The sequence below is a fragment of the Enhydra lutris genome, unplaced genomic scaffold (assembly GCF_002288905.1).
Source record: "Enhydra lutris kenyoni isolate GAN:26980312 unplaced genomic scaffold, ASM228890v2 scaffoldscaffold2, whole genome shotgun sequence".
Classification (NCBI taxonomy): domain Eukaryota; kingdom Metazoa; phylum Chordata; class Mammalia; order Carnivora; family Mustelidae; genus Enhydra; species Enhydra lutris.
The window spans coordinates 36,483,046-36,508,858 of record NW_019154086.1 but is presented as its reverse complement, the minus strand read 5'-3'; the positions used below and the strand labels follow the sequence as shown (position 1 = coordinate 36,508,858).

Below are 25,813 nucleotides of genomic sequence, written 5' to 3'. Positions count from 1 at the left end.
GATTATGTGCTATCAAGTTAAAAAAAAAAAGCTTTTTTTTGGGTACTGCTTGCAAGTTCAGCCTTTACAAACACACACACACACACACACACACACACACACACACACGCATGCACAAAGGTAAAATCTAGAAAAATCATTGTACTCCATAAATCGCATCAAATGCTGATTAGATACTTTATTATATATATTCTATCCATTTAAAAAAATCACAAACACTGTTTCACATAATGTATTAAAATAAGTTAGGACTCCTATGATATTTGCAACATTACAGCATGGTCATACCACAGTGTGGAAACTTAGAAAGCTCAGGATTAAAAAAAAAACAAAAAACAAAAAACACAAAACAAACCTAAAAGACATTATACTTTTCAAACAAGCATCCTAGGCCAGTTAATGATTACACTGTCAAGTGGAGAGGAAGTAACATTAAATCGCTTTCTTTTACGTTCACATAGCTATGCTAGAAAATTTTTAATGTGTTTGCTAAGAGAGTTTATGTGCTGGAGAAACACAGCAAAAGCATTACTTCCGACATGAAGCCAGTGTGCAGAGGAGCTGTGCCGAGGGCAGCCGCTAGTGCCGTGCAGAGCGAGGGAAGCCCGGTGTAGAAGACCCACTGGGCCACCTGTAGTCAAATTTGAGAAGAGAGGGTTAAGTAAACAAGTGTGGTGATCAATGCCAAATTCTAGTGGTGAGGAGTTCTATGGTAACAGAGGGTAGAGAAGAAAAAAAAAAAACCCTCTTCATAGTTGGAGATGTGGGCGGATCAGGGGAAACTTGAAGAGAAAGAGTCGTGATTCTTGAAGCGTGATTAGGAATTAAACAGAAGGGCTGGGCAGGAATAACCTCCCATGTAGAGGGAAAAGCATTGTTCAGAAGAAAGCTGTGAGGACACATGTCTCCTTGGAGACCTCACATACAATCAGAAATCTGAACCTGTTTCTGTTTTTCAATAGTAGAATACTATGTAATGTACAGAAGGGGAATGACCCAGGAGATTTTTAAATGGTCCTGCCGAGATTGTGATGAGTGGGGAGTGCCAGGGCATTGGGGGGTCGATGTTCTCCAAAGGATGCTAATGGCCGGTCGGCCCCGAGAACCACTGGTTTCAGGATCACCTGGAACCAGACACACCTGTATCCAGATCCTAAGTCTTTCATGCTCTCCTTTGCGATGAACACGTAATCTGTGTGAGCCCTTTTCCTTGTCTGCAAAATGGGAGGGACTAATAAAACCCACCCGACAAGACTGTAATTCTTCATACATTCCTTCATTCACTCCCTTAGTCTGTGTATGTTTATTGAGTACTTACTATGTGCTAGGCATCTAGCTCCATCCTGGGGATTTAGCAGTGAGTGATACAGATAGCCACCCCTTCCCCAACTCACAACTGGAGTTGTTGCCTTTGTTTGCCCAGGGAGTTTGTATTTTACTGTTACATGAGTTAAATAGAATAACATAGGTAAAGCCCTTAGCACAATGCCTGGCACACAATAAATGGAAGGAATTATGGTAATAATCATGTTTGCACACATTTAGCTAAGGTCATCATGTGAAATTGGACATCATTTTAATTTCTAATAAAGCCTGATGACTTTAATGGAATCAGAATGTCTCATTTAAAACAAACAAGGGATTAGCCCACAAATGCAGCAGCACTTGTAAGGTTGTGATTTTTCTCTGCTCAGGGTGTTCACTTGCAAAAGGCAATCATAAGCCAACGTTCTTTATGCCTTCCAGGAACAGAGATATCTGTAAGTCATTATTACAAGGATGTAGTCAGTATCAAATACTCCAATTATGTAGTTATATGTTATCCTGTGGATACTTCAGAGAAAATACAAGGCACTTGATAATACCACAGCATTAAGTCTGCCCTTGCCGTTCTGCCGAAACCCTCCCCGGGATGGCTTTTGGAAAGCAGACTTGGCAGTTCAAGCGCCTCACTAATCTGATTAGGGCGCTGATGGGGCCAAGAGGTGATCTACCTCTGACAAGGTGCTCTTCGAAAAAAGAATGTAACAAATTTACAAAACCCCCAAATAAAGGAAGGAATGTTGCCCTTTCTGGGAGCAGCTTTTGGGATCAAGTTTCAAAGTCTAGAGCTATTATTACTGATCCTCTGCTGGTTTAGCAAATAGCTCCACTTATCTGAAGAGGGAACAATTGGAGAGAATGCTTGCTGAGCAGTTGATGTTTCAGATTTTTCAAGCTGCTAGATTTTACTTGGGTGACGGTGCCCTAAAATTCTTCAGATTTGAATTTGCTCTGCTGCATTAAGTCAGAAAATCAATTCACGTGACACCTCTATAGAAACAATCCAGCAGGAAAATTGTTGCCAGTTAGTGAGATCAATATTTTTATTTACGAGAAGTATTCTTTTATCTGTGATATGTAGCTGCGGCCTTAGATGTATCATGGATTATAAATTTATTTTATTCATTGGGATTTAACAGAGCTACGTTTTATTGGTTACTGGTCTTATTTTCTTAAAATGAGAATGCTTTTCTTAAAAAAAAAATGCTTTTCTTGCCTCCAAATACGTTTGTAAGTTTGACATCTGCTTCTAAATAATGTACAGTGACATAAACATCTCCGTAACTTTGCAGAGTACACATTAAAAATCCGCTACCTGGAAATCCCTGTTAATTCATAGCAATAGAATATGAAGAGGAGTGATACATACCGGCTCTGCTCTCCAAATTTTAAAACTGGGCTTCTGGTCTTTTATGCTAAATTTCTTAAGATTTTTAAATGCCTAATAGAAAATCAGAGTGCTGGTCTGGTTGAAATTGCACATAGTATATCTGACAGTATGTAACAGTGAATGTTCGACCTGAATATGTTTGAAGAGCAGTCCCAAGTTCGACGTGGGTTCACGGTACAGGTCAGCCCTTGCCGGGGCACTGCCCTTAGCAGCCATTAGACCTTGGAGCAGCGTAAGATGAGCTGCTTTTCAAGTAACTGTTGATGGACAGAGATTGCTCTGGGCCCCAGTTTCTGACCAATTATTGATTGTTTGTATGTGGAGAGCTCAGGTAGTTTCTGGCTGTCCGGTGTTTTGGGCAGAGATGGGGGTGAGGATCAGAAGTATTCCTTTAGGCCACTTCATCAGGCAGGAGCCCTCGACCTGGCAGGGTAGCTAACCATGGCATTCAAACCAGCACGTCTGGAGGCATAACTATAACTTGAAAATCCCAGTGGAATGTATGGTGTATTGTTTCTTCTCCCAAGTGAATCAAATTACGTATGAAGTATTTTATTTTCCATGGTCTTCTAAGTAAGAATGTATACACTAGCTGCAAAGATTTTGTCCTAAAACAATTTGTGAAGTCAAAAGACGAGGGCATCCCTTAGAACAGGGATTTTTCAACCTACACACTACTGACATTTGGAGCTGGGTAATTCTTTGTTGTGAGGGGCTCTCCGGTGTGTTGCCAGTCACTTAGCCCCATCCCTGTCCTCTATGCATAGACGCAACAGCACCCCCAAGCTGTGACAATCGAAAATGTCTCCAGACATTGCCACATGTGCCCTACACATGGGACATGTGCCCTGCCAAGGCAGAAATCACTCATAGAGACTTGAGAACCACTGCCCCAAGAAAAACAACACTTGAATTCCATTTTACTCTTCTTAATGCTGGACAAGTCAGGGCCCGACTAAATAAGGACAGTTTATTTTTTAAAAACATTTCTCTTGAGCTGTAAGAATTTTATTTATTTATTTATTTATTTATTATTTTTTACTTTTCATTATGATATGTTAGTCACCGTACAGTACATTGTTAGTGTTCCATGATTGTTTTTGAGCTATAAGAATTACTTTTACATTTCAATTGCATAGAATTTTATTCCAAAGCTCTCTTGAATACTGTGTAAACTCAGGGTTCTTCCAACTTCTTACTTCTGTAAGAGGGAAGAATTAGCTACATTCTAGTGTTCCCCTCATTCTAAAGAAGTTTCTCTGATTCTGTTCCTTACCACAGGGTAAAGAAAATTAATTGTTCAGAAGTCCTTTAAAGGACAGGATCCATTTTTGTCCATGAATTTTTGGGGTTTGGAGACAAACATTATTACACAAAATATTAAACTTCAAGAATTGAAACCCCATTGAATTAGGAAGTTAAAAATAGACCACCCATCAGGTGGAAAATTGTTATGCAACATTACGCTTTAAAAACTGGAAAAGCAAATCGTTAAAGTAGCTTGCAGGTAAATTATTTAATTCTACTCAAGAACAGATGTATTTCCTGATATGAACATCTTCGTATCACAAGTAGAAACTACCCTCCTGTATCCATGAAAGCATTTGTGGCAGAAACCCTGTCTTGTGACATTTTAGTCAGTGCTACCTTGTGTATTTCCTTGAAAAATCTTGTAGCCTTTGTTTAGTTTTCTTTTTCAGACTTCACATGCAGAATGGTTTCTCCCTAGTAAGGTAAATTCTTTGTTAAATATTTCCCAAGGATGTGATAAGCTGGTGGAGTATTTATAGTTTCTCCAGAAAAACATGCAACAAGTAGATAGGCCAAACGCTGTGCCTTACGTGTTCAAAAGAAATCGTGTCATCATCATCTTTCCCATATCCCATGAGATTTATTCACAGTTTATATTGACTGTGAAACTCTGTTATCCCCCGGGAGTCCTGCTTTATTTATTCCAGCTAATAGGACACTTGCAACCCATTAACAGTTGTAAACAGGTCTTTCAAGTTCATCTGACATAGCAATTATAAAATGTATTTCTTAGACAAGTTTCTGGGATTAAATCTGGGCAAAAATGGAGATGAGGTGACCACAGGAAGTTACTGTATCGAATAACTGGTCTGTTATTCAAGGAGAAATTACAAGTATTACAGACAACAAGTTTCAGAATCCTAGCAGAAATTTAATGGGTAATTCACCGATTATATTTTAGAAAATCATGGACTTGATGAATGTTTATTTTAAAAAGATTCTTATCCCAAATGGGAGTAAATAAACGCAGAATTAAATGTGGGATGAGGGTGGGAGGGAAGGAGGAATGGATCATGGAGGGGTGGATGAAGGATTGATGTATAATGTGGGATAGCGAATTCGAGCCAGGACCTGTAGATTAAATTTTGCTTTTTATTTTCTTTTCCAGCCAATGTTTTCAGTTGCACCAAGCTTAGCCACCAATGCATCAGCAGCCTTTAATCCCTACCTGGGACCTGTGTCCCCAAGCCTGGTTCCAGCAGAGATCTTGCCGACCGCACCAATGTTGGTGACAGGGAATCCTGGGGTCCCTGTACCTGCGGCTGCAGCAGCTGCCGCACAGAAATTAATGCGGACAGACAGACTTGAGGTAGGAGTGATTAGTCGGTTTCTTCATGGGCTCCATCCTGATTTTCAAAGGGTGCTGTTCGTTGGCTTCTTCCATGGCCATGAAGGTTAAAAAAAAAAAAAAAAATAGAAGAAGACATTTTGGTTTAGTGTCTAAGCATTTTGGGAGAATTGAGGTATGCTATGTTTGACAAATGGAATGTGTGTAAAGACCACAGTGTCCCTTTGTATAAGGGTGGATAGAAACTTGGACCGGGGTCAGACTGCCATTCACCTCGTTATGTCTCAGGCTCCTCGTCCTTAAAATGGATGTCATAATGGCACTTCCCTTAAAGAGGCCGATGTCTGGCACACAGCTCCCTAAATGTCCATTGTTGCTACTATTAATAACAAATTCTGTTCCTCCCCTGATACTTGTTGTCACAACAGTTTGCTCGGTGACTATGTATCAAGCAATTTAAAATTTATTATTGCGAGGTTCTTGCAGGCCCCACAGTATTTTGGTTGGAATAGCAAAGCCTCTTTGCTTGCAAAGTGTGTTCTGTTCCAAGTTTTTAAATTGGAAGTTGCATCGTGCTCAGAGTCTCAGAGTCAAGGATGATCAGTTGTATGTGCTTTGGTATTGCAGCACGAAAGAGAAATAAAAGAGGGAATTCTTACATTGAAGTGGTTGTTCAGAATTTCGGCATGGCTATAAATGAAGGGATTTGGTAAACTCCAGATGAGGGGAAAAAAAACAATGGCAACATTACTGTACAGTGAGACTCTGAAGCCTGCCATTCTTGTCCAACTAAGGAACAAAATGACTCTTTTCTTCTTTTCCCTGGTTAGGATGAGGCAATACTTAGGACTGAGAAGTTTTGAGTGTTGTTAATTACTGAGAAAGAGGCAAAATAAGACTGTTATGTGAACATAATTGACACTCATAATTCATCGGTTGAGCAGGAATTCATTTAATAAGCACCAATTTCTTGTTGATAGGGTTTCACTGCATGCACTGCAGAAGGGATCTCAGATTTCGGCATAGTTCTAACTGCCACCACTTTTTTTGATGGTAGTAATAACAATAGTGGGTATTTCTTGGGTATTTACTATCTACCAAACACAGCATCAACCCATCACATGCATTGCATAGTTCATCTTCAAAACAGTCTTCTGAGGAAGATACTATCATTAACTCCATCTTACAGGGCAATAAATTTAGGGGGAAAGTTGGGGCACAACTTATATGAGGTCGTAGAAAGGATGTTCTGGTTGGGTATGAACATAGAACTCCATTCTTAAACATTGTATAACTCAATCCCATACAGCTGATAGGACAGAGAGGAAGCAAGCGATTCTGGCTCCCTTATATTCTTTTGAGTTCTTTGTTTGCTTGTTCAGACTTAGTTCTTACCTTTCGTGAATATTTTGAAGAAAGCTACTAATGACGAGAGGACCATATGGAGAACTGAGAAGGGACTCTGAGACCTTGGTTGCACACCCCCTGTGAACCAGAGACCAGGGTGTGCTAGAGATACACTTTGCTTTGTGGGTGGTTGGACACTGTGCAGTTGCACTTGTTTCACTAGTAAATTGATGCTGTTTGCAGATAAATAAGAGGAACTTTAGGAAATTGTAAATATTTAAAAATTACTGGATGCTTAACATGTGACTCACCTTCCCCCTGCCCCAGTCTTTCCAAAGCTGGGTTCCTAATGCGTAATTGTGGATTGAAGGGAACCCAGTAGGCAACATGGGATGAACTTTAATGAATTAGTTATTAGGAGGAGATGATATTTAGGAAGCTTAGAAATCTCTTTCAAGGCTGAGCTATGTGATCAGAACTTTTATAAACTAATCCTCCCACAGTTTTAGGTAGTCCGTAATCGGTTGTACTTTGTAGAGTGTTTAATTTAAAGTAACGACTTTATCATTGGTTTGGGGTTTCTGTCTTTTATCTTTTTACTTTTTCTTTTCTTTCCTTTTTTTTTTTTTTTTTTTTTGGTGAGGAGCTGCCATGTATATTTTGTCATCTTCTGCTTTACCCACAAGTGGCTGCTGCTCCAGGACTGTCATTTCCTCTCAACCTGAATTCCTCTGATCTAAATGTTTGATGGTGGGAGGGCAGCTTCCTGTCTTCTTCTGGCGAAGAGGATCTGCTCCAATGTCAAGGTTACAGTCCGTTAGCATATTACAGTGTGAAGTTCAGGGGCATGGCTTTCTGCTCGGCATGGAGGTTCCAGACCCTTCCTCTCTTCAGCTTATTTCCTCCGTTGCTAATTGCACTAGGATCTAAATGACTTCGCAGTGAGCGCACACACTTATTTGCCGATTGGCCACAAGTTTATTATTTGGACTTAAATCTATAGTTTTTCCTCATGGAACTCTGAAGTACGTGTTTGAATTTTGAGTTCCTTTTAAGGTGAAAGAAGCTTCAGTTAGTTTAGATATCGGCCAACTCTTCTTGCCACTTCTTTCTCTCTTCTTGCTGCACATTGTCAGACCATAAGGACATTAAAAATGCCATAGAGTATCAGCGTTCTAGTTCTTCTGTTTGAAAGAACTGACATATTTACAGCACCTGATATGAGGCTACAAAAAATGTTAAATCTAACAATGGGAACCCAAGATTAGCGATTTTGCTAATTAGGTGAGTAGCCTTGGGTTGAATTTCTCATCTTTTCTGAGCTTCATATTCCACACATATAAAAGTAGAGGATTGAAAGAGATAATCTGTAAGACCGCCTCCAGTTAGAACATTCTAAGGGACATTTAGGTTGTCTTTGGGCTTTTCATGCCACTTTAAGCTATTGAAAATTTTATTTAAATATAATATTTAAATAAGCCTATTTAAGTATATATATACATATTACAAATTTTATTAAATATATAGATGTAAAACACACACATGAACTTTGTATCAGTATGCCTATTATCCATCCTTTATTGGATACCTTTTAGTTAGGAGTCTGTAGCTGCTACTTTCTGTACTGTAAAATTCAGTATTTATGGTATTCTGTAAAGAAGAGCAAATCTCTTCAATATTGGTTGCTGAAATGTGAAGCTTTTGAAATTCCATTCTGTGACTTTGGGATACCTTTTTGTAATTTCTAAGCAACAGCTTATTTTCAGTCATTATTTTCGGGAATTGTTAAAATCTATAGGTACTGGAAAGGACTAAGGTTTTCAGTCATATCTGTACTTTATTATGAATAGCAACAGTATCCAAGGGAGAACGAGGGAGCATCTTTCAAGTAAAAAATATTGTGAGGCCTGTCTTTGAAACCTTTTAACTGCTGTCTTACCCATAACAAGAAAAGGTCCACATCAGGATAGTGCCAAGCTCATAAATGATACCCAATAACTTGCTAAATGAATGCATAAATGAGCCAGTCAGCCATTTAATTAATCACAAAAAGACATGACTTTATTCAGAGTTTAGAATAATCAAACAGAGAAGATAAAGCATGACAGATTTTTAACATTTGTTAACATTCTCCTTGGGAACGTGTTTACATTTTGAGCATTCCAGCTATAAAATATGGCATCTCGTTCATGCCCCTGGTCCTAGAGCAGTGGTTTTCAAGTTTCAGTGTGATTAGAATCACTTGGGACGGTTGCTAAAAATGCAGACTGATAGACTACATAGACCAATGCAGTAGGTTTGCAGTGGGGCTTGGGAGTCTTTTTACAGATCTGCCCAGTGATTCTAAATGTCAATAATCTGTAAAATACTTAGCTCACAGGATGCCAGCACCTGCTATTTAAGTGCTAACTTTTCATCTTTTACCTTATGTCCAGTTATTTGTGACTCAGAATTAAAAACCTGCCTCCTCCAATACACTGAACGTTTGACATTTTATTCAGTCGCTAAGAACAGAGTGCACATAACAAAATATTTCAAGTAAATTGATAATTATTAAGGTCCTTTATACTGCTTAATAGCATTAACTAAACAAAAAAATTAACCAGTGATCATATATTTCAGATGCTGAGGAGGATACTAGATCGCTATTTGGTTAAGTGCATCATTTTTAGAGCAACTGTCTATATGAGAAAAACATAGGATATATTCCAGAAAAGGTGGGCACACCACTTGGCTTCTGATGTTTTCCAGTTGGAGTTGGTTTGTTTTTAAAATAGATTATTCTTGTGCTAGAAGTCTTACTCTACTGACATAATCATGACACGAGTACCTAATTTAGGCCATTGGATGCTGATCGCTTCTTTTCCTTATGGACACAGAAAAGTCTGGTGACTTTTCGCATGCAGGCATAAAACACTATGGTCCTGATTGACTACATACAAAAAAGAGCATTAAAAGCTAAATGAGGATTCGAGTAATAGTAGAAGGCATGTCTAGCTTGAGATCTTTATAAGAGTTTAACAGATTTGTCATGATCTATTACATAGAAAAGTCATTTGATTCCAAATGAGATTAGAAAAGCAGATGCTTTTAATGAGAGAAGCTTATTGATAGGATTATTTTAATTTTATATTTTTGTGGAGGGTGTTTAACTACTGCTTGTCTACTTTAATTTCTTTAGAACATTACTAAAATATGACAAGTTTCAAGCCCACAGGTCTCTGTAGTTTATTTTTTTTTATCTGTCATAAGGCTTTAGAATAGCTCCTTACAATGTTGTCGTATCCCCCTTGAAACATCTAGTCCATCAGTTATGATTCTCTGTGGTTAGTTGGAGTTTTGTTTTGGGAGGAAAGAGTTGTAAAGTTGTAAGTTGTTTGAAATACAGTAATTACTAAGCTTAGTACTCATTTTTGCTGTTCTTCCACTCATTTCTTCCTTCAACTTAAAGCTATTTCTCTATCTTCATTTATCTATTTATCTATTTCCCTAACTTCCCTATCTTCATTTATCTAGAAAAAGTAATAAAAGTAACTATAGGTTTCAGCATTTTGGCATATTGATGAGCCTGTTGGTTTATACATTCATTCACAGGAATGACTAACTGAAGACCTGAAAGTCGATTTAATGGAAGGTTTGTTGTTGTTGTTGTTGTTTTCAGTTGACCATTCCTAGATATTCCTGTATATTCAGATTTATTTATTCATATTTTTAATTACATGAGGTAAAGTGGCAAACTCTTAGCTATATTATCTATGAAAATATGCTTGTGTTCTCTGGACTAATGGTAGTGAGAGGTTCTGCCTTTTAGATTTCAAAGACAATTCCCATTTGATCTTAACAGAAATCCTCTGAGGTAGCTGACATGGATGTCTGAAGTTTAGGTGGACGAAATTATTAGATAACAGATATCGTCAGATAGCTGTCTTGGGAATTTAACTATACAGTCAGCTAAGATCGTTACCCATAATCACCAGAATTTTAAACTGTGGAGATTATAATCCTTTTTGATTGAAAATACAGATAATTCTTGGCATTAGCTTGTACACTCATGGCCACTAATGCTGTGGACACCTTGATAAAATTATTTATTATCCAGTATTCCTTTTTTAAAGTCTCATATAGCTCAAGCTTAATGGGAAATAAAGTCTATGGTGCTTATTACTGAACAACAGATATATATATATATATTTTTAAGGGATATATATATATTTCTTAAATATTGATATATATATATATGTGAACTTATAATAAGATCCAAGATATTTGTCATGAAACTTTAAAATGACTTCCCAAAATATTAAAATAGTCCCTGTTCCTGTTATGATAAGCTCTCTGTTCCTGGTTTTGGAAGTTATCCTCCAAAAATGACTGAGTTAAACATGGTGAGCATTAAACATATTACTTCAAAGTGCTCTCTCCTTAACAAACATGCAAATAACTGTCCAGTTTTGGAGAAGTTCAAATATTGCCATTAATGTCCTGAGAATCCCAGTGCCTTACCTTGCAGAACATTGCTGAATTTAATACTACTTATAAGACCTATTAATATTCTGAACATTTTGAAATATGCTTGTCACATTCATTAAAAAAAAAAGAAAAAAAAACAAAAACAGAATCCTAGAGATCAAATAACAGAACTGTTTATTTTAACCCCAAATTTGTATTGTGTGTTTTCAACTATCTATCCATTATCTTATTCAGTGTTCATAATTCCATAGCTGGTAAGTATAGGAACTAGATAGAACCCACAGTTTTTTGTTTTAGATTTTATTTATGTTTTTGACAGAAAGAGATCGCAAGTAGGCAGAGAGGCAGGCAGAGAAGGGGTGGGAGAAGCAGGTGCCCCACTGAGCAGAAAGCCTGATGCGGGGCTCGATCCCAGGACCGTGAGATCATGACCTGAGCTGAAGGCAGAGGCTTAACCCACTGAGCCACCCAGGCACCGCTTCACAATTTTTTTTTTAATATTTTATTTATTTATTTGACAGAGAGAGAGACAGTGAGAGAGGGAAAACAAGCAGAGAAAGCAGGAGAGGATGGAGCAGGCTTCCCGCTGAGCAGGGAGCCCGATGCGGGCCCTGGGATCATGACTTGAGCCACCCAAGTGCCCCAGAACCCACGATTTCTGATTCTAAACTCTATTTTCTTTCCACTATATATACCACTGTCACTTAATTAACAAAAGAAAAAAAGGGTTACATAGAATAATTCCCATTTCTTTGGGAAGTTTTTCTAAGTACTTTTTTCTTTGATTTTTTAAATTTATAAACTTTATTGCATAGATGGTTCTAAAAATGGAATTTAGTGTTTAAATGTCTTCAATGAATATCTTTATTGAAATGATGGGTTTTAATATAAAAGCAGACTTACCAATTTTGTATGAAAATTTATTAAACTTACCTGATTTACAAAACAAATCCTGCCTTAATGTTTATAGAGTAAAAGACTCAACAAACATTTTCTTGATTAAAACACATTATGTGTTTCGCTAAATAGATGGAATTATTTTAATCTGTTTGAAAAGCACTTACCAAACTATAAAAAAAAAGTACTTATATTTGTTGACCCGCTAATGCCATTTTCACAGATTTAACCTTAGAAAATGGTTTTTTAAATGTCGATAGTCGTGAATGTAGTCTTTGCAATATTATTTGCAACATGAGAATATCTAGAAATAATCTAGATGATTTCTGGAAGCATTACCTATAATGCACCTCGGTTTGATGGAATCTGATGCTGCCATCACAAATGATCACTCCAGACATTACGTAGCTTACGTGCACTGTCAAACAAAACCAGGCCACCTCGTGGTAGCTATGCCATCATTACAACTATTTGAAAAATGTGTGCCTGCAGAAGACTGGATGAGAAGAGAAAAAAGAACCACCGTGTTGTTAGGATTTTAAACCTGCTGTGTTTTAAATTCTCTGTGTGGTCAATCATACAATTTCTTACCCTGATTTGAATTACGAGATCAGATTTGTTGATGTTTTGTCAGCAACTTCTGTCATTTCTAGTATAATACTACATCAAAGAGACTTCCTTTGAGGATCAGCATAGTCTAATTCTTGAGTTCATCAAAGAAACCAGGCCAAACCCAAATCCAACAGTCAAGAGATAGATCCTGTATTATTGGTGGTGATCGTTAGACAAAAATATGTCTTAAAAACCTTGGGGAATTTGCTCTGGTCAGATAGGTACCAGTGACACCGATGTGTTCTGGTGTGTGGCACACTTCTCTGGCCCCTCTGGCAGATAGCACTCAGGAGTACAAGTTTTCAGAGGAGATTTTCCTTTTTTTTTTTTTTTTTTTTTTTTTTTTCCCAAAAGCAGAAATAATGGGAAAACTGCTATTTCAGTATATTTATTCTGTTCCATTTCTCATGTTCGGAAAACTTGAAGCTAGGAAAAAATAAGACTGTAAGAAAAAAGGCGTCTCATGCCAAACTAGTTGACTAAATCCTTTGAACCTTCGAAAAGGCTGGTTTTAGGACAAATTCTAAGTGGATTCCTACTTACCGGTCCCCTTAAATACATTTTGAATTCTCCTGAATTGCATCTTGCAAAAGAGGAAACAGTAGAAAATTACAATAAACCGGCCCTTAACCTACAGGAACCACCAGCTCACATGCATGAAGCAGAAGGAGAGGAATGAGAAATGTGTATTAGAATGACCATTTGTATGCATTCTGAATCTCAGTTTATATCACTGAAAGTGAAAAGAATGTTGAGACAGATAAACCAAAAGTCAAAAGCCCAGCACTCAAGTTGTATTTTAGGAGAATGATGCTCAAATGTCTGGCATCAGGCACTGTCATAGTTGTTTTTTAGAAAATAACAAATCTTAGATTTTAATAGTTCTTAAAGAGCCCACAAATAGGCTGCTCTCAGATCTTTCTTGTCAGTGAGGCAGAGTAAGGTAAATTCACAGACAGGGTGTCAGCTCGTCTGTTGCCAGTTCCTTCGTGAGCATGTTCAAGAAAACAAGAATTACTAGAGAACTAACCCCAGAAGTATGCATTCATGTAGTTTCCTATTGCAGGACACTGCACTGACTCAACACAAAGGTAGTGTTTTATTCATACGATAGTATAAATTCAGCCTAAATTTCATATACATACACGAGAAGTTTTTGTTCTCAGCTAAGTGTGTCTCTCTCCTCCTGGTTGTTTTGTTAAGCCTAATCCAGTTAAGTGTTGGTTAGGGACTGAGAATTTGTGGTGTAGAAAGCTCCGCAGCTATTTCCAGTGCTCAGCCAGAATGGAGGATGCTAGTTCAGGGGAACAGCTTTGATCACTTGCGCTTTTCAAGTTATAAAACCCCGGTTAGCCTTGTTTTCTTCTGTTCGAGAAGACAGATGCAATGAAAATAAATAAATAAATAAATAAAAAGCAAGAAGGGTCTTCTCTAAGTTCCTAAGTCATCTTTGGATTCTTAATATCTCTCAGAGCATCTGGCCTGTAGTATTTGTTCAGTAACTTTTTGTAAATTAAATAAAGTGAATGAGGTGATGAATAAAGTCGGTTCGTTGCTGTGTATATGGAACACAAGGCTTCAGCTAGCTCGAGGTTTAAAAGTAGTTCAAGGGATCATTTACAGTGCTCATGTTCAGATGTAGCATGATATAAATTATAGCATTCTTCTTAAAAGGAAACACTTTGCTCAATAATGGGGTGTGGATATAATGGGTGAAAGTACCTAGAATTGAGTGTGATCATTTCATGTACACAAATGCCAAGAAAACCTGTGCTTTTAAAATCATAACAGGGTTCCCATTTCTCTTTCTTGTGGTACTCCAAAATAAAGTGCTTGGGGTCTGCATATTTTCTCAGTTTGTGAAAAGATATGTGAAAAACAAAAACTTCCCTTGAAGCACAAAGTAGGAGCATGGAAATATTAAAGACATTCTGTGTTTTGGATGGCCCTCTTGTGGTGAAAAGGTCAAACTACGCCAAGTGAAGAAGGTGCTGTTAACCTCCGGCTTTGAGCAGCCGTCATGACAAACTTCAATAGTAAGAGTCAAAATTGAGCAGACACATGAGAAATGATCCATTTTCACCCTTTCCCCAGGGACGCCATCCAGAATTAACAGATATAAAGCAGATAGTAACAAAAACTAATCTTTTCCCGTCTGCTTCATGTAACTACCAAGTGAATCTCTAACGATCAGGAACACAACTTGTGGAAACATTTTACTAAAAAGCTGTCAGATTTTACTTTTTATACTTTTACCTGTAAACAATTGCAGATTAGCACGGAAGTTGTAAAAATAGTTCCCGCCTATCCACCCACCCAGTTTACCTAAATAGTAAACCACTCGCACGTGTCATTACTTACAAAGCAAGTTCGGTGATATTCTGCAATTAGCCAAATACAGACCTCAGTCAGATCTCACCAGTTGCTCTCCCAGGATCCTTTCTCCGACCCCGGAATCGTTCACTCTGTGGCAGTGCCTCATCATCCTTTGCCTTTCATGGCCTTGACACTTTGGGAGAGTACTGATTAGTTATTTTGTAAAACATTCCCCCACTTCAGCTTGTCTGATGTTTTCTTATGATTAAATTTGGGTTATGCAGTCTCGGCAATCATACAATGGAAATGATGTGGTAGCCTTCTTCTCGGTGTGCCCTATCAATGGGTACATGATGCCATTATGTCTTCTTCCTGGTGTTATTAATTTTGATCACTTGGTTAAAGTGGGGCCTGCTAGGTCTCTTCAGTGTAAAGTGATTGTTTTTCCCTAATTTAAATTAAGACTAATTTAAATTAGATGTTATATCATAATTAGAACGAAAAATGCATTTTCTTTCTCATGGAAGTCCTACTAAAATGGGGTTATAACTTGTGTACTCAATGAAGAACTCCTCAAGGTTATTTGGTGCTTTTTTTTTTTTTTTTTTGCAAATGGTCTTTTCCCTCTTCACAAGTGTGGGCTTCTACCACCAGTCTTGCACACTTGAAGTTAAAAATCTTCAGAAGGATTCTCTTTGCCCATGTTGACTGAGCCCCCTGCGCTTAATGACCTCATAGGTATGTCGAGAGTACCAGCGAGGCAATTGCAACAGAGGAGAAAACGATTGTCGGTTTGCTCATCCTGCTGACAGCACAATGATCGACACCAATGACAACACAGTCACCGTGTGTATGGATTACATCAAAGGGAGATGCTCCCGGGAAAAGTGCAAATACTTTCATCCTCCCGCACATCTGCAAGCCAAGATCAAGGCTGCCCAATACCAGGTCAACCAGGCTGCAGCGGCTCAGGCTGCAGCCACCGCAGCTGCCATGGTGAGTAGCGACCTCAGCTCTGTCTCTGTTAGCAGTCAGTCAAGCAAAGTGAATCACTATATTTGACTACAAGCTATTCATTTATTAACCTTAAATTTTTTTTTTTTTTTTTTTTTTTTTTTGCTGAAGATATGTTTGTTCAGGTATCCCAGACAATACATAATGAGGTTACCATTCACAGATGTGAGGGTAACTCCTCAAATGGTTCCGATTGCTCCTACCCTTGGCCTAACTCTTAATACTCTGTCTTATTCTGGATATAGGGTTTCTGAAATTTCCGCTTTGTAAAGAACACCTGTCTCCTTTCAACTTAACGATATTGCCATTTTCGGTCCTCTTATTTTTCTGTGTGCCATCTAATCAGCCATTGTTCCCCTTCGGTGTGTTCTTTTGCACATCAAGACTCTTCTCTCCATATATCTTGCTTTTAACAATAACATAATCTGGAACTATTTAGGAGGATTGCTTAAGCAAAGTTGTTCTGAGGATTAGCCACCAGATTTTCAACAGTGTGCTCTCTAGATTGTCTTACATAATATTGTGGCATAGACTTAATTGTCAAACTAGAAAAGCTTGACTATGCCATCATACAGAAAGAAAGACAGCAGCACTCAAGGAGTTAGAGATTGGATCTTTTAGAGCAGATACCTATATTCTTAAGGTAAATTTTAATGTGATCTAATAGCTGATTTTAATGAGTCCATTCTTTGTTCTTTGCTTAGCTGTTTTAATGTTGTCCTTTTTTTTTTTACATAAATATATGACTTAATCATGAAAATATTCATAAAACATACTGTGTGGTATTCACAGCACAGTAAAATAATCACGAGAGAGGTCTTTTCTGTGTTTACGGATACTTGAGCAAAAATACAGAAGGCAGACTCTCTCCTCCTCTCTTCCTTTCACTCTTTTTTTTTTTTCTGTTAGAGTATCTTGTTTGTAATTAACTACAAAGAGGAGTTATCCTCCCAATAACAACTCAGTAGTGCCTTTATTGTGCATGCTTAGTCTTGTTATTCGTTGTATATGGCATTCCGATGATTTGTTTTTTTATTTGTTTTTTCTCACCTACCCAAAAATGCACTGCTGCCCCCATGATGCACCTCTGCTTGCTGTTTATGTTAATGCGCTTGAACCCCACTGGCCCATTGCCATCATGTGCTCGCTGCCTGCTAATTAAGACTCAGTCGGCTGTCAAATCACTGAAGCGACCCCTCGAGGCAACCTTTGACCTGGTACTATGACCTTTCACCTTTTAGCTTGGCATGTAGCTTTATTGTAGATACAAGTTTTTTTTTTTTATCAATTTAAAAATATATATTCCTTTTTCTGTTATAAAATTGTAAAGTACAATGAAAAACTGAGTGTGGTTTCCTGACAAAATTAGTGGAAAGACTATACTATAAGTACCTGGACGGATATCATACCATGAAAGATTCCAAAAGCCCAGCAGCCCACATTCAGTTTAACTACATTGTAGAATGTTCTAGTGAAATACTTTAAGGACATTAAAAATGTATTTTTGACTGTATATTTATGTACCTGTTTGGTTAGCATGGCTTTAGTGATAGAATTATTTATTTTTTAATATTTATAGTTCAGTGTTTAAGAAAAAAAAACTTGCATGCTCTGGGACATTTGCATGTCTAGATAGGTCTGGTGGGGGAGGAGCAGAGTGGGATTAGTTTTTATTTTACCTGTTTCGGTCACTCTGTACAATTAACTATTAACATTGCTTATACTCGTCAATCCTCATGGAGCTCGCAGTGCGGCTTTTCTTCTTTCCCCAAATCAGTGGCTTCTCACAGAAAGCCTGAAGCATTATGGGACCTAAAACACTTTAACACATTATAACATGTGATCTTGTCCTAGTGGGGTTTTTCTTTTTTTGTTTGGTTTGGTTCAGGTTTTTTTGTTTTTTGTTTTTTGTGGTTTTTTTTGGACAAAAATAATGCTTCTTTTAAAGCTTTTATCTTGCCTTTTTTTTTTTTCCTTTCATTTTTGTTGATTGGATTTTTCCCCCACCCTGGGTAGTTCAATGCTCTGCTGCTTGCTTGCTCATGCTTCCTAACAATTTTAGCCTTCAACTGATTTTTCTTTTTTCTTTTTCTCTTTTTACTGGTATTTGTTTTTTATACTCATTCACTAAACAGGGAATTCCTCAAGCTGTACTTCCCCCATTACCAAAGAGGCCTGCTCTTGAAAAAACCAACGGTGCCACCGCAGTCTTTAACACTGGTATTTTCCAGTACCAACAGGCTCTAGCCAACATGCAGTTGCAACAACATACAGCATTTCTCCCACCAGGTAAGGGGTCTGAGCTTGTTCATGAACGAATCTGATGAGCTGCAGGGAGTTGTACTGGTAGAGCAGATAAGCCACGCCCCCAATAATTTGCTGTTAGCCGTAGATAAGGTGAAAGGTAAGGTGGTCCACAGTGGAAACTGACCTGAGATATCTCATGTGATTTTCCTTAAAAACTGAGAATTTTAGCTTAATGAGAAGTGGATGAAAGATCAGTGTGATGTTCTCTAGATTTATTTTTGTTTGTGTAATTTGGAATTGAAATACAGTTCTCTCTCTCTTTTTTTTTTCCTCTTTCCTCAACACTGTTGTATGTCTGTCAAGCTATTTTATGATACTTTCCTGCTGTAAGACCCCTTTGCCTTGATGATTCCATAGAGTAAATTTGAATTTGATGAAATGACACTTCCAGTTTTGATTTTTATTAGTCAGCCTTTTTGTTTTTGAGGTGGAGAATAAACAAAACTGGCTCTGTGTTCCAGAGCTCATAAAGAGTACTCTTATTGGTACCAATCAGTAGATTGCCTAAAATCATTATTTGCTCCTGAGCTAATATTGAAATAGTCTTAAGTGCCCAGGGAGGTTTACATCTACTATTGAGTTACCCATTTGTGATTTCAGTTGATTTCAACTTAGTCACATAAACATACTCTAGAGCTCTCCACAAGGGTATAAAATTTAGAAACATTAATCGGTCATTTAATTACTCGAAAATTTATTATTTTTGCTCTTCATGCAGAGGAAAAAATACATATTAAACTTACTATAATCTGGAAAAAAAACATTATCTCAGAAAATACACATTAAACTTCTTGTCATCTGGAATTCAACTAGCCAGAGACTCTTAATTCCATTTTCCTCTTTCCCTCTTAACCTTTCTAAAATAATTACCATGGCTTCAGAGATTTATTTAATAAGATGATTTTATCTTACTAATTAATTTAATAAATTAATGACGAGGTGTGTAGGTCAGAGGTCCAGCATCATTAGTATATTACCCTATATTGACAGTATTTAAATGCATTAGGTTCATAATGCCATGAGGAAATGTGATCATTTATTTTTTTAATCATGAACAAAAGAATAAATTATATTCACATTAGTTTTTGCTACGAACCACAACTTTTTATATAGTGCATCTCTGAAAGCTGGCCATCCATATGTAGAATCTGTAGCAACATTCAATGAATTGGAGTATCAAGAGTGTTCTGTGAATTAGACTAACATGTGCCTTAGGCACCATGGATAAAATATTTGTACTCACGAAATAGGATCTATCAAAATGCAGATTGTCCATTTTAGAATACAAATTAAATCATTTTGATCTGCAAGGTATTTATTGCATTCAGAGGAGAAAATCTCTCTTATATTTTATATATTTCTCTTACCTTTTATAAGATTAAAACTTTTTTCTCAATGTACATAGGTGTTTGGAGATTCCCAGAATTTAACCTTTTCGCTTTTATATAAATTGCCATGCCCCTAGATTTATGCCATCTTCAATAAATAATCTGTCAGTTTTTCTATAGTCGGATCACCATACAAAGTTTAAAGAGTTGGTAGGTAACTACCATAATCTCTTTGAAGAAATTAAAGATTATCTTTATCAGTTTATTTTCAAGGAATGAAACATTGCCATTCAAAGTAAATGTCTTTAAAATCTAACAATAAAAAAAAAATCTAACTTATTCCATGTATTATTTAAGGAAATCTAACATTTCTGTCTTATTAAGTGAGTTTTACGTTAGTTTCTCCAGCAACATTCTAATGACTAAGAACTTTTCTAAATAAGCTTAACCATTAACTGCATTATACAATGATATTTATGACAGTAGGCTCTCCCTAGAAGGGTTTTAGTCTGTGGATAAGACAGCAAAAGATGCTAGGTAAGAATCAAGTCAGGGATAGAACAATAAATACATTCATAATTCAAAATCATACTTATCTCTCTGTTGAGAAGCTAAGCATTGTAAATTTAAATAAAATGTGTCACACTATATTGAAATGTGCTGAAAATATGAAAACATATTTGCATTTTTTGATGAATTTTGCATCAGAGATATTCTGTATTCTGTTCTTGATATTTTAACAAATATATGAAATTACTGCAATAGTAATATAAAATTACACTTATTTGTAACCCAGTTTTAAGGGGCTTAACTTTATTAGTCACATAATCAGAAGTAGGTAATACCTTCATCATTCTTTTAAACTATTGTCATTATTTGTCATACGTGCTTGAGTACAAAAAAATTGGCTCTATGACATTAAAAGGTTAAAACGGAGAGCCCATCTTTACTTCTGCCTAACCACTTTGTCAGACAGCCAGAAGGGAAAGAAATGTAATGCGGAGAATGTAAACTAAAATGCCTCAGGGGCCAGGCAGGAAACATAAACAAATGGAACAAGAAATAAATTAGGAACTGTGGGGTCTGGGAGGCACTGGGGAGCACAGGCTCAATCTAAAAGTGAATGTTTTGACTTAGCCTTTAATTGCCTCAGAGGAGTATCTGCCTGGCAGGTTGTACCTGTTGTACACTGCACATCCTTTGCGGCTCCATTTACGTTGTAGGGTAGTTGTGCCTCTGCCTCCTGTGGTTGGTTGTGCAAGCCTGCACAATCTAATGTAGTGGCCCTGATGTCCAGGATTGCCAGATCTTGAGTTTTCTTTTCCAGTTTTTCACCTCATTTGGATGTTTATATGTGAAATTTCTAAATTTAAAAAATGTTTCCAACTATTTCAGTTTTTTAAAAGCTTGTTAGGAACTACAGGAAATCCATCCTACCACAAATCCCTACAATCTCATATATAATACCTGGGAGAAAAGGCAGTTTTTTTTTCCAAAAACTACATTATTCTGCAGACATACAGATGAATTATATGATCAGAGCATCCTAACTGCCTACAGTATAATAATCTGGAAGGTATATTCTGGAGGCTGTATTGGAACTGGAAAGAAAATAGAAGTTATTTATTTTTGGCTGCTTGGAGTTTTAGGGCCCTGTAGTCTCTTGCTTCAGTAATAACTTCAGGTGTATGTAGGTCTATTTTGTTGAAGTTACAGTGAAGCATAGTTGCCTAAGTCGTTAGAGGAGGTGACCATGTGTACAAACTAGGTTGCTGGCAAAAGATCGGGGTTCAGCGGCAAGCCAGGTAGCTGGATAAAAAAATTACTGTATTTCATAACTTTTAATAACAAAATTGGACCTACGTGGCACGTATGCATCTTTTATCCCTCCCTGCATGCATGCATCCATCCCTTTATCCATCTGTCCTTCTGAGAACATCTATCTCTTCTTCTCTCTTCTCCCCCTTCCCTTCCTTCCTCTTTTCATTCCCCCTTTTCATCCACTCAGCCACCCATCCATCCATCCATTCATTGAATCAATGCCACGCGGTGTACAGTACTGACACTAGGGATTATAAACTTATAACCCAGGAGCTAAACCTAGAATCAAGAAATATTTGTTTAGCAGTGTTTTTAGTGTTTAGTGTTTAGCAGTTTAAATAAAAACATAATGTTAATCCTTTAGAAGGTCTACATTCTCTCCAGTTCCAAGCCCCAGGGCTCTCTCCGGCCTCTGGCCCAGCTGTTTCACATATTTTGTTTAAAAGAGCTACCTTTATTGAGTGTTTGCTCTGTGCCATACTACACTGGATACATACATTATATATACATTATCTCATTTGTTCTCACAACAACCCTGAAAGGTTAGCATTTTAGTCCCATTTCACCAATGAGTAATTTGGGACCTAGAGAGGCCCAGTGATTTGCTCCAAGTTGCGTGGCTTGTAAGGTTTAGATAGAACTTGAAATCGGGTCAGATGGGTTTCAGTCAGTCTCTGAACATCTATGAGCTCTTTACATGAAGTCCTAAAAAATGATTTGGCCTAAAAGATGAACTAGGCCTTATTGATAACCTGACTCCATGACTGGGGTTCTGTACCCTCCATGTCACTTAAAAAATAAATGCAGATAGTAGCTTAAGTTCACATTCAAGTTTCTTTTTTTTTTTTTTTTAAGTTTTAGATACATACTACTATTTTTTTTTTCTAATCTTCACCCTTTAAGACTAAATTATTTGTACATGCGTAACCTAGGGTCTACTTATGTTGTAGGTATGAGTTTCAACCCCCGAGATTAGAGTGGGTGAGAAATATCACTGCTGTGTACACCAGTTGTTTATTTTCTTGGATTTAATTAAATTCAGTCCACTTCTAAATTCTAAGCTCACCGTGTTGGATAGAAATACCAGACATTGCTAGGATTCCAGGACTCCCTCCTCCCCTCCCTTCCCTCCTATCTTCACCCACAGAGAGAGGTCCTGTGTGGTCCAATAGGGTAGATAGGCTGCCCATTCTCCATCTTTAGCCAGCACTGGTCACTGCTGGTGTGATTCTTGCCCGAGCTTCCGGGGTCTCAGCGAGGCAGGCACTCCAGAGTTCCTGGGGCTGCCTTGGGTTCAGGTGTGCCTGCATGAGCTCCTTATCCTCATAAGCAGCCCTTTCCTTTGACAGCCCATGCCTGCGGGTTGGTTGTGGAAGAACAGGCTGTGTGCCCAGCTACTTACCACCCTGCAGACTCCCATCCTCTGTATCTTGAGGGATTTTTCTCCCCATTCTCCCTCACCATTTTTGTTTACTTGCAGTCCTCTGAAGACCACCTCTTTTCTCTCCTCCTAGTATACTCCCCTCAGTGTGGGCTTGTGGTTTAAAACCATCTAAAAATAGTGTGCTTTAAGCAACTTCAGTCTTGGCTTCTGCTGCGGCTTACCAGACGTAGAGAAACAGAAGGCTAGGAAATTTTCTTTGGGGGAGGGGAATAGGAATGAGAGGGGAGGTGCAGGGGCATGAAAACAAAACAAAACAAAATTTCCCAGCTTGTCACTTTTATTATAATTAATGAAATTAATGCAGATGGTTTACTTGAAACTCAGTGTAGTGATTAGAGATCAGGCTTGGGAATTTAAATCTGGCTCCACCACAAGTTATAATCTCTCTTTATGCCTTGTTTTTTCATCAATAAAATGGGGATACTAATGGTAATCATTTCATAAGGTTGTGTTTAAAGGAGTGTTAAACAATTTCAGAAAACAGTCTCTCAAAGCACTTTCATACGCAGGTCTAAGAGTTTAGAATAAAGCCTGGAACGTAGGAAGCACTAGGTTTTATTTGTTATTTCTTGAAGTCAGTAGTGCAATTGAATAGAATTCAAAACAGTGAATAGAAACAGAAATAAACTGTATGAAGCTGTTGCTGTTTCGGATATCAATTTTGAGACTAATTCAATTGATTGTGAACTTTCAGCCCTAAAGGACACAAATTTAGTCCTAAATGATACAAATTTTAGAAGACCTTAAATCAGCTTTATACTTCTAACCATACATAGGCTTGCATTATCACATCCAAATTCAAACCTCCAGCCAAATCTCCATTAAAATCCTTCCCTTCTCCTTGAAGTATTTTTAACTGTGCAAACATTGCATTTGTAAATTACCTTCCTACTTGTTTTTCCTGCATCTTCAAACAGTAGTGCATTCCTCAGGAACACATCGTTCTGCTATGCAAATATCTTCATAGGGGAAATTGGAAATTGACAAATACATTCACTTAAAATTTACCTTGTGTGGAAAATTTTAAAAATTTCAATTGGCTCTTTGTGCATCATTATTAGTAAATCAACTCACTTGATGTAAAGATGGATATTATGGTCATTTCAAAGTGATTTTTGGTTTTGGTAAGTGGGTCCTACAGCATTATGTCTTCATTTTTGTGAGTTATTGCACCTGGCTAGTATTTTCATTGCTGCCTTATGTTTATTTGCTGCAAATCCCTCTCAAAACTGTGTGCACTGGTTATAATGGTAACGAGGAAGATAACTCAGACTAAAATTCAGATCACAGAAGCTTTAGACAGATAGGAGAGTTAACTCATTTTCAGCATGTGCAGGCTAAATTATGCATGGGATGAAATATAATGGACAAAGTGCAGCATAACAATAAATAGTAAATTTAAAACATACAACCTGTACAGTACTCAAGCTGGCTCTAATATTCCTGGAATACCACATTACTGTTTTTCATTCATCTCATCCTCTCTTTTCCCAGTGCCCTTGCCCCCACCTTGAGAGGATAATGATGTCCCAGGATCTAGACCCAGGATTAAATTTTCACTTGTTCTACTGTCTCCAGTTAACGTCTTTGTTATTACTGGTCTGTTTTTGTTGTTGTCTCTCACAAGTCTTTGACGCAGTAGGAGTAGCAAATGATAGAGATCTTCAAGTGTCTCCAAAAAAAAAAAAAAAAAAGCCTGTCTGGGTAATATCACTCCACCTGAGAGGATGCCTCCCCAGCTCCTTGACCTTGACCGAGCTGGATCACTGATCCTTGGGCCCACGGTCTGATTGTGATAACAGACTAATTGCAGCTGTTACAGGGAAGCCAGCCCAGTGTTTCTCAGTGGCAGCTTTGTTTTGTAGGGCCATCTCTGACAAGACTCAGCTGGCAGATATTTTTCTAACAAATGTTCATCCCAGATGCCGCTAGTGTTTAGATAGGCTGTGCCAAGATTTAGATAGAAATATAAAATCATTTGATATTTTAAAACCTAGAAATCTAAAATAATCTCATAGAAAGAACAGTAGTTCTTTACGTGGGGAACGGCCCTGTACTCGGGAGAAAAAAATTACATTTTGTACTGTTTATATGTAGAAGAGAACAGGGACTATATACGTAACATCTTAACACCGTGGTTGGAACAATCGAAACATCACTCTTAAGCCCCCATATGCGATGGATAGATCTTCATTATCTCCCATTCAGGGTTTTCACTGAAGCCTATTCAGTGATTTTTTTGTATGTGCAATTTTGTAGAACATTTGCTCTTCTAAGAAGTCCTGAAGGTCTAACCCAGCGGTGAAAACCAGTCTGTTTCCCCAGATACCTATTAAGTAAACCACTTTCAGACATAGAAGTAGAGCCCCTCTAAATGTTTTTTCTACATTTGAATTCCAAACAAAGGCAAGGCTGAAGTTTCACTTTCTCTTTATGCATAATTTATTGCCTGGTACCCTTCCCAATAAAATTCCCATACGGATGGATGGTCACCACCCCTTTCCTGTCTGTGTGGTTGCCGCTACGGTGAACAGGGAAATAAAACCAAGGGAATGAAAATGAACGTTTTGGTTTTATTACGTTGTTAAGCCAGTTCTGTGCATTGGATTACCTAGCATTTTAATAATAAATAATTTCTCTAATTATTTAAGAAGTGCGCAATATAAAGAAAATGTTAATACAGTCATATGTTAAAGTCAGAAATAGCAAAGCCGCCAGATGGCTAGTAAGCAGATTAAAACAAAACAAATTACGATACGATTTTTAAAAGAACGAAGCAAGTTCAAACTTCTCCCAGCATACGTTTATTTATAGGCAGCGATGAGGAGAAACAAAGTGTACCAGCACACAGTTAAACTGGCTTTTATTCTTCACTTGAGACTAGTTCTAATTGATCACTGTGCTATTGTATGATTTGATTGTGCTGACGGTTACATGCCACTGTT

General features: G+C 37.5%; 1 protein-coding gene across 6 annotated transcripts in view; it reads left to right on the top strand.

The window, feature by feature from the left end:
* Positions 1-25,813, top strand: part of LOC111147112 (muscleblind like splicing regulator 1) — a 206,504-nt gene that overhangs the window by 169,808 nt on the left and 10,883 nt on the right. For 4 of the 6 annotated variants that reach the window (XM_022503023.1, XM_022503016.1, XM_022503030.1 and 1 more), the window contains 4 exons: positions 5,133-5,333; positions 15,693-15,950; positions 17,132-17,185; positions 18,104-18,257. In XM_022503023.1, coding sequence (XP_022358731.1) covers positions 5,133-5,333; positions 15,693-15,950; positions 17,132-17,185; positions 18,104-18,257 — 667 coding nt within the window. The remainder of the gene's footprint in view (positions 1-5,132; positions 5,334-15,692; positions 15,951-17,131; positions 17,186-18,103; positions 18,258-25,813) is intronic. The other 2 variants (XM_022503037.1, XM_022503043.1) reach the window with 1 other exon arrangement.